This window comes from Apium graveolens, chromosome 5, assembly GCF_009905375.1.
Source record: "Apium graveolens cultivar Ventura chromosome 5, ASM990537v1, whole genome shotgun sequence".
NCBI lineage: Eukaryota > Viridiplantae > Streptophyta > Magnoliopsida > Apiales > Apiaceae > Apium > Apium graveolens.
Window position 1 is genome coordinate 138,768,461 of NC_133651.1, and position 9,196 is coordinate 138,777,656.

The window sequence follows — 9,196 nt, forward strand, 5'->3', positions numbered from 1 at the left end:
TTAGTTACTCGTATCTGTTACTATCATCATAATGATCAGTGTTGATAGTAATTAGCGGATTGAAAGAATGAAAGTCTATACCAAGATATTCTTCTCTTTTTAAGGTCATATTTGGTTATTTGTGTCATTGACGAAAGTTACTGAAAATGAGATCATATATAATTTAGTTATTATGGGGATCGTATATAATTCAACCATTCTGTAATTTTTGTTGTTTTGACTTTTTTCATCTAGTTCAAAAGATATGATGTTGTAATTAGTGATAATCCGTATGAATGGACAGCAGAAATTGATATGATACACCAGCATACTGTAATCTCAACCGTAGCAACACAAAAGTAGAAGGAAAGATCAGCATTAGCTACCCTTAATCTGCATTTATGTTTTGGGAGAATATTTTTATCCTTTTATAACATACACCTTACATATAAGCATATGTAATGGGTAAAAAAGGGTAAATTAGACAGGCACTAGCTGAAGGGGGTTATTCTCGACATTTTCTCATTCATTTACAATATTAAATATTTAAAACTAAAGAGATTTATAATAATAAAAAAGTGTATAAAAGAAATTAAAAAATAGAAATTTAATTAGTAAAGAACATGTGACCTGATCGTTGGCCTTTAAACTGTTGTAGCGTGCATTCCTCGTTCCCGTTGTACACAAGTAGTGGATTAAGTTTTGTCCGATTAATGCTTGCCCATAATTCATTTTTCACCCTCTTGACAAACACTGTGCCCTCCAAATATATACGCTTTTGCAACTATACTTCCCTCCACGTTCTTTACCTTTTAGACTCATGTTTAAATCTACGACAACTTAAGCGACTTCATGCTTTGGTTCTCAAAGATGGATCGTTCAGAGATCTCACATTCTCAACTAAAATCATCACTCTTGCATCTTCCTTTTCTCCCACAATGGACTATGCTCGTAACCTGTTCGATAGAATGTCCGAGAGAAATGCATTTCATTGGAATATTTTGATTAGGGGATATGCTGACAAGGGTCCTTGTCAAGAAGCCATACTTCTGTTTAGAAACATGCGTCGCTCAGGATTATTGCCAGATGATTATACTTTCCCGTCTGTGGTTCGGGCTTGCTCGGTAAACTCTGCTTTTTGGGAAGGTAGGCAAGTGCATTGCAATGCTGTGAAGAATGGGGTTTCATTGGATGTGTTTGTACAATGTTCTTTGGTTACTATGTATTCGCAGAGCGGGGAGACTATGAAATCGGAACTTATTTTTAGTGAAATGGATGTGAGGAATATTGTATCGTGGACTTCGTTAATTGCGGGGTATGTTCAAAATGGTTTGTTTGAAAAGGGTTTGATTGCTTTTAGAGATATGATGTCTTTTGGGGTTCAACCAAATGCCGTTACATTAGTGAGTGTTCTTCCTGCTTGTGCCGGTATGGAGTTTTGGAATTTGGGGAAGCTGATTCATGCTTATAGTTTTAAACGGGGGTTTATTTATGATATTTCGCTGGTCAACACTTTAATTGCTTTATATAGTAGTTGTGGTCATGTTAATATTGCCAGATCTTTGTTTGATCGGATGGATGTTCGGAGTGTTGTCTCGTGGAATGCAATTATCGCTGCTTATGAACAAAATAAAGCCGGTGGAGATGCCATTATGCTCTTCCGTAGGATGCAAACAGTGGGTATAGAATACGATTACATCACATTGGTCAGTGTAATTTCAGCCTGTGCTAGTATTGGAGCCCTTGATACTGGGAAATGGGTACATGACCTAGTCAGATGCAAAGGTTTGGAAACTAATGTTTCAATCACAAGCGCACTTATTGATATGTATGCAAAGTGTGGAAATATAAATTTGGCTAGAGATGTTTTTGATAGGTTACGTAAAAGAAGTGTTGTGACATGGACTTCAATAATTGGGGCATGTGCATCTCATGGATATGGAGAGGATGCTGTCTTGCTTTTCTCAAAAATGAAAGAAGAAGGTATTAAACCAAATATCTATACTTTTACAGCCGTGCTGACTGCTTGTAGGCATGCAGGTTTTGTAGAAGAAGGGAGGAAGCATTTTGAAAGCATGACCAGGGATTACTTAATCGTGCCTGGCATAGAGCAATATGCCTGTATGGTTGATCTGCTTGGTCGAGCCGGTGAGTTGAATGAAGCATATAAATTCATCAATAAAATGATAAACGCAGATGCAGGTGTTTGGGGAGCCTTGCTTGGTGCTTGTAGAATACATGGAAATCTTGAGCTAGCAGAACATGTGGCAGATAGATTGTATAAGTTAGACCCTCATTCTCTTAGTTCATATGCCCTCATGATTAATATTTATGCTGAAGCTGGAAGGTGGGAGGATGTTGCGAGAATGAGGAGATTAATAGATGAAAGGGAGCCAAAAAGGATCCCTGCCGTGAGTTCAGTTGAAGTAAACCGAAGGTTTCATACGAGTACGTCAGGATTAAGAACTTGACTATCTGGAAAAGCTTAGTCTTATAAATGCATTCCAGCATTGTGAATTTAAGCCTCCAAGTATTACCTAAGGTCCTGGATATTGTGCACAAAATACCTTCGGTTTTGAGATATGATTGGAGGACAATCCTAACTGATTATAAGTACATAATAGTGTACCTGTCGGTGACGATTGATAAAGGTAATCTCATGTATTCACTAGTTAAGTGAATAGGCGTACACCGGTATCTTGGAAGAAGATTCATGTGAAAGGCTGAAAGTATTTCCTTACAATTGACTTGACATTCAAAGTTATACAAGTATATACTCTACATACTAAACTAATTAATCTGAAGCTATACACCATTTTTTAATTGATTTTCATATGGTTAGATTGCCCTGTCTTCTTTAAGCTGCCGATAACTATTCATGCAGACAATCCACAATCCTGTAATATATAAACATCATATGCTAATTCATGGTTAAAGCTATGTAAAGTTCATAATATATGTACACATTAACACTTGTGCAGACATGAGATTTCTAGCCGTTTCTTTGAACATAGACGAACGGAACGTGAGCATGTAAAATAAAAAGAAAGCCATTTCAAGTTCTCTAGCTGTTTCTTTGAACATAGACGAACGTGAGCATGTAAAATAGTTACAAGAAAGCAATTTCAAGCTCTAGTATAGCGTGTTTTAAGAAGAAAATTACAGATCAATCACCTCGGTGCCTGGTCAAGTGGTTGAAAATTATAATGAGTATTTACCCTAATCTCCAGGTTCGAATTGCCCCTTTGTGATGGCTTTACTCTGAAGTTCTTCAATTTGCAGAAGCTTAGCAACAAGATTTTCAATATGGCCAGAGTCATTAATGCTTTGCATTCCTTCATGATCAAGGTGAATTCCTCAGCCAACTATTTCCTAAATCTATTTGAATGTAATTTCCATAGTATGTAAGCTTTGATTCCAAGGAATATTTACTCAAACTGCTAGTAGAAAATGGACATAAATAATTTTCTGAGAACATGTTTTTGTGTTTTTACCATCTAATGATATGTTGGATATTCTTTATTGGTGCTATAGGTCATAAAATCAATCATGTTGCGAGTGCAGTAACTTGTTTTGGGCAGGGCAGAATTTTCTTAAATTCTAGTGAAGTGGAATTCTTCCCTACAACTTGTCTAAGCTTTGTGCTCTTAAGCACAGCAAGTACGTTTGCTCAGCTGATAACTGGGAGCTTGCAATTTCAACGACCTGATGAAAGACAGGTAGAAGAAGCTCAGTAGTTCATAAATTATAGTTGCGAGAACAAAGCAAAGAGAAATGGTACTACCTCAAAGCCCATCTTTTGGTACAATAGTTGAGCAGGTTTGTTGTTTCTGTGCACATGTACAAAAACTTGCTCAGCACCTGTCATGCGAATTTGATCAGTAGGGAAGTTCCGTGATATTTTTTTATGCGAAAATTTCACGGTCTCACCATTATATTTAGCTGATTTTATTGCAAAACTAAGCATGTTGCTTGCAATACCCTGGCGCCGGGCAGATTTAGCCACACATAAGTTTGAAATGTAACCATATCTGCTCCCTTCCTTCTTGATGCTGCAGAAGAGTGGAATTTTGACCCGTTCCTGTGACGAGAAATCACGAGTGATAAGCCGATTAAGTGATGAGTTTTATGTGACATGATTTAACAACCAAAATGTCATCATCTAGAACACATTTTACCGCAGGAAAGGTTTCTCCATGCAACAAACGTCTCATGCTCAGATCTAAGGTTCCTACTACATTCTTCAGGATGACATTTCTTGGTTCGTTCTTTACCTTTTAATTTGAAAATTACTGTTATTAGAACTATGATTGTAAAGTGCATTGAACTAAATAATCAACACTTATAGAGGAGAATACTGCAACACTGTTAGAGATCCAAGTTTAGTGTGAGCCAAGATAACCAATATAGTCAAATAGATAGATGTGAAAAGAGAAACATGGTCCAATTAGATCGAAAATTTATACCGCCAGAATGCATGTGGACTTGTGACCAATCTGTGATTTGCAATTCCTTTTGATTGAATTGAATTCCTACAATAGAAAAAAGTAAAATTTAGTTACAGAATACTTGCTCCTACTTGATTACTGCATAAAATATATGCAAAGTAACACATTGCAACCAAAAAAAAATGTAACAATGACAACAGGGCATTGTTCATGTTCGTACCTGTTCTGTAAACTTTCTTTTGTAGTTCTCTACATATCTGTGTCATGAAAGAGAAGTATGGTTAATGGTCATGTAACGTGTCAAGTAGGCAATGCATCGAGTACTTGGTTGTATAGGAATCGATATTATGTTTGGCAATTCAAGTCCGGACCTGGAATTGGAAATAAACTTCTTATTCAATTCCAAGGTCCGTAACTGAGTTTCAAAACATAGTGTCATTAGAATAAACTAAGAATGAACATCCGAGTAAATTAAATTAGATAGTGGTTCATACCTGTCACCTGCTTTGTCCTCCCAGTGACTTTCTGCTCGAAGCCATGCTGCAGTCTGGTGTCAAAACATCAAACCGTGGTACCAACACACATCAGCAACAAGTTAACAGTGAAAGCTTCAGGAATTAAATGGTAAGATCATATTTTCATAGATAATGTAGATATCTGATCATTGTAACTGACCCAATATTCTTCATCAAGAACAGCCTCACGTGCAGTGAACTTCCCAAAATCAAGTCTGCTATCTTCTCTACAGGCCTCTTTAGGTGGCTGCAGTCTGTCAAATTGAAGATTGGACATTTTAGCTGTCTCCGGACCGGAAACAAGGCCTTTTGGGGTGTTCAATGATGTATTTTCTTTGTTCCCTTTTTGTGAAGGTTTCGAATCCATTGTCCTGTCATCAGGCGAATAGCTTATCTCGTTAGACTTTTATTAATTTGTTTCCAGAAATCTTGTAAACAAATGACACTTACATTGTCCAAGAGGCTGAAACCTTATGAAACTTATGATTATTCTTCAACCGACAAGAGTATGATATCAAGAACTCAGGTCTGTTTACTGTAAATGTGGAAAGCATTCTCCTACCTGCCTCCACGTAACCTGCTTTGCGTGCTGAATATACAGGTTCGTGTTATTCTCTTGTTATCTCTCCAGAACCTTGCAGGCCAGGTGATGAACAAAAGAGCAGTTTCTTGATTTACCATTAAACAGATAGGGAAGATGGATGATGAAACATCAAGAAAGTGTAGTTTGATCACTTAGAAAATGTAGTGGGTTGTCCTAGAGTATAATATAAAATGATTTGTCAAAACATGGGGAAGCCTTCCATACCACCAGATTTAAGTATTTAAATGTATAAAAATGAAATAATTGCCCCCACATGATAGTGATATAATGTCTTTGCATATATATAGATATTTTAATGAGAAAAGAAATAAGTAATAAAGAGTCTGGATAAAGATATTATACAAGCTGTCTATGGATAGCAATTTCCATAACTTGAGGTTGTCTCATTACTGGCTGAGGTAGTCTTGACTTGTAAGAGACAAATAAATGATGGGATATAAACAGACGAGGAGAGAAAATCAAGCAGTGGAGGACATTGTTTTGCCAGTGAAACTAGTTGCGGCCTTAATGTGTTGTCGTGGGTACATATATTGCCTCGAAACTGTTCATTTATTGTGGGCGGGTAGAGGGGTGTACACGGATCGGGTTGGGCGGGTTTAGCAAACCAACTCAATTAATTCGGATTTTCAAAATTTCAACCAAATCTAAACCGTTTAAATTTGTAAGCAAACCAATTTGTATACTTCGGCGTGGTTCGGTTTTATCGGTTTATTAAATATACAAAAGTAATATAAAATATTATAATAAAACATAAGATTTCAAAGTTTAAAACACTTGAAAATAGTTCAAAATAATATTACAATCCTCCGTATTGAATAGTCTTAAACATATAATTTTTGACACCAAAAGGACTAATAATATTGTTTATGTTTTAAACATAACACTAATCAAACATTTATTGTTGTTACAAGATGAACTATGAACAAGGAGATTATAAGTTATATTTAGAGTTGCAGATGAATGGATCTATGTAATAGGCCTAAACATATTTTTTGCATTAACTTATTAGCATGTACATATATTTTTTAATCGGGTTGGGTTGAATTGGTTTAAAATTATCGAAAACCATATCCTACCCAATTAAATCGGGTTGACATTTTTTCAAACCAAATATGTATCGGGTTGAAAAAAATCGAGTTGGATCGGCCGAAATAGGGCCGATTTGGATTGGATTGGTCGGGTTGGCCAAACCATGTACACCCCTAGGTGGGTATATTATTTTTTTATCAAGAAATAAAGATCGTATTACTTCAAATCATTCAAAAGATCATGGTGTAAAGCTGGGTGAATATCCACACCAGCCGGCTATGATCAGCTACTAAATAATTGTATCTCGCTAAATAGTAAGCTACATTGTTTGTAAATCGATTGATGAACCTAAATAAAATGTTTTGGTTTTCAAACTTGCAAGTAGATTTGAACAATCTTCAACCACCTTTCCTAAATATGAGAAGCTGGCTACTGAACTCTGGATGGCCCGAACAATCTATAAGTAATTAGTTTCGAGCTCCACGTCTTTCACATGCTTCTGCTCAGGGCCTCCGATATGCCTATTGCTTCCGCTAGCTCCGGATTGATCTTACCTTGAATGAACCTGGATTTGGCATTTATAAAGTCCCCTGAATGATTCCGTATCACAAAGGCATGGTTGTAGCAATTAGAGTCTTCGAATATGGCTGCATCTGTGTCTATCTTAATTTTGTTTGTCATTGGTAACTTCCGGTGCTCATATCCGTCGTCTTGGGTCATATGACACATAAAACGATTGAAAGATTTGTGTTGGGCACTCTCCCAGTGATTAAGAACAATGTACGTGCGCATATTGCATCACTTCATTAACATTCATACCACGTTGGTTCCACACCAAGTTGTTCCGTCCATTCCAAACAATCCAACAAACTATAACAGTCTTGTGAATCTGTGATTTATCCCTCTGTTAAAAACTAGTCGAAGTCATTCTGAATACGATTGGAAATCACCAACACTGTCAGGTAGGCTTATTTTATTCAAGCACGTAGAGGCAAACGAACATGTTACCAAGCAATACAGGATAGACTCTGGATGTTCGTTACACATTGGACATTGTTCGTTCTTGGGACTCTTTTTACTCGTAATAAATCTTTTGTAGGTAAGCAATTTGAACAAGCCTTTCATAGAAAATTCTTGATTTTAGGAGGAATTTTTAAGTTCCAAAGACATCTCCAAAATCTTGAATTGTCACCATTACTAGTGTGCACATTATCCTTCTGCAATAAAGCATATGCAGTTTTTACTTAGTAGTTGCTAAAATTCTCCTTGCGCTAATACCAACTATATTTTTCTTTCGTGTTTACAGGAATTGATAAGATCAAGTTAGCTTCCTCTTTTTTAAACATATCAAACAACAGATCTCTGTCCCAACTGACCCTTTGCATGTCCAACAAAGCTGCAACCTTTTGATTAGTTATACAAGCATTGTAAGATTAAACATAAGGGTTGTGTTCCACTGATATGTAAGGGTCCTCTAGAATCTTGATAGAATTACCATTACCAACTTGACAATTCACGCCTTGCTACACTAAAGATTGAGCCTCCAAAACGCTCCTCCAAATAAAACTAGGGTTGAATTCAAGCTTCGCGTTCAAATAAGTAACATCTGAGTAATAAAAAGCTTTGTATACTCTACTCATTAGCTTGTCTGGATATTGGTAAGTCGTCATCCTTGTTTCCTTAAAAGAGAAACATTAAAATCCCTTAAATTACGAAAACCAATCCCACTTAAAGATCTCTTCATAGCCATGTTGTCCCAACTTTTCTAATAAATGCTTCTATCTTTATTTTATTTTTGCATTTGAGCTCCACTAAAACTTGCACATTAGCTTCTCAATTTCTCTGCATAATTCTATAGGTAGTAAGAATACAGCCATTGTAAAATTAGGTAGAGTTTGAGCTACCATCTTTAGTGGTATCTCTTTGTCACCCTTTGACAGTGTCTTCTTATCCCACCCCTGAATCCGCTATTTCCATCTATATTTTAAGAAGCTAAAGATTGACTTCTTATTTCTCCCAATCACATTTGGCAAGCCAAGGTATAAGTTGTGATCACCTGCTTCTTGAAACCTTAGAATCTAGCATTAGTCGTGCTTCGTTGCCTCACTTGTGTTCTGCTGAAAACAACTGATGATTTATCAGCGTTGATTTGTTGTCCTGCTGATTCAAAAGTGGATAGCAGAGTGTTGCCTAGTAAAGTAATTATTCAAGGGGGTTGGATACAATTACTAAATAAATCGATGTATCACAAAAGTAAAGTAAGCACAGATGAATCAAATAACAGTTTATATTGATCTTTAATAAAATGTTACAAAAATTATATCAAGAACAATATTCTTAAGAGCTGTTAGGTTATGCGAATATTGGAGTTAAGCACTTGTGCATTACACTATGTGATAACCTATTCTGTGTTTATATACTACACAACTACAACCAATCTCTATCAATTACAAGATATGTTACAGTATAACTCTTCTACTTTCTATACATATCTAAATCAACTACGATCCTATAAATCAGCACATTCTGATTTATTTCGTAGCTCTGACTTTTCATGCAAGTCATTATCAACAGATAAGCTGATCAACGAATATATATTATAACTTTAACGGATATTCATA

The 9,196-nt window shown here is 36.1% G+C and overlaps 2 protein-coding genes across 5 annotated transcripts; one reads left to right on the forward strand and one right to left on the reverse strand.

Moving 5' to 3' along the window:
* The first annotated feature begins 612 nt into the window (after positions 1 to 612).
* LOC141724530 (pentatricopeptide repeat-containing protein At2g29760, chloroplastic-like) lies at positions 613 to 3,610 on the forward strand. Of its 3 annotated transcripts, none has more exons than XM_074526703.1 (3): positions 613 to 2,748; positions 3,210 to 3,327; positions 3,514 to 3,610. In XM_074526703.1, the coding sequence occupies exon 1, from the start codon at positions 693 to 695 to the stop codon at positions 2,448 to 2,450; it is 1,758 nt and encodes a 585-aa protein (XP_074382804.1). In that variant the 5' UTR covers positions 613 to 692; the 3' UTR covers positions 2,451 to 2,748; positions 3,210 to 3,327; positions 3,514 to 3,610. The 3 variants fall into 3 exon arrangements, with proteins under 3 accessions (XP_074382804.1, XP_074382802.1, XP_074382803.1); XM_074526701.1 differs by having other exon boundaries at positions 613 to 2,630; positions 2,961 to 3,327; XM_074526702.1 differs by having other exon boundaries at positions 613 to 2,630.
* LOC141724532 (GCN5-related N-acetyltransferase 6, chloroplastic) lies at positions 2,997 to 5,524 on the reverse strand. Of its 2 annotated transcripts, XM_074526704.1 has the most exons (9): positions 5,393 to 5,524; positions 5,103 to 5,313; positions 4,922 to 4,974; positions 4,648 to 4,684; positions 4,446 to 4,511; positions 4,158 to 4,253; positions 3,910 to 4,060; positions 3,764 to 3,840; positions 2,997 to 3,684 (listed from the first exon to the last, which is right to left on the reverse strand). In XM_074526704.1, exons 1-9 carry the CDS (start codon positions 5,494 to 5,496, stop codon positions 3,601 to 3,603), a joined length of 879 nt encoding a protein of 292 aa, XP_074382805.1. In that variant the 5' UTR covers positions 5,497 to 5,524; the 3' UTR covers positions 2,997 to 3,600. The 2 variants fall into 2 exon arrangements, with proteins under 2 accessions (XP_074382805.1, XP_074382806.1); XM_074526705.1 differs by lacking the exon at positions 4,158 to 4,253.
* Positions 5,525 to 9,196: the final 3,672 nt, after the last annotated feature.

What these genes read in the sequence shown, in the direction of transcription:
- LOC141724530 (XM_074526703.1), top strand. Translation starts at nt 693, where the DNA reads ATGCTTGCCCATAATTCATTTTTCACCCTCTTGACAAACACTGTGCCC.
- LOC141724532 (XM_074526704.1), bottom strand. Translation starts at nt 5,496, where the DNA reads ATGCTTTCCACATTTACAGTAAACAGACCTGAGTTCTTGATATCATAC. An exon ending in AAAGAAAGTTTACAGAACAG is followed by an intron (nt 4,512 to 4,647) that starts GTACGAACATGA and finishes TTTCTATTGTAG; the next exon opens with GAATTCAATTCAATCAAAAG. An exon ending in ATGGAGAAACCTTTCCTGCG is followed by an intron (nt 4,061 to 4,157) that starts GTAAAATGTGTT and finishes TTCTCGTCACAG; the next exon opens with GAACGGGTCAAAATTCCACT.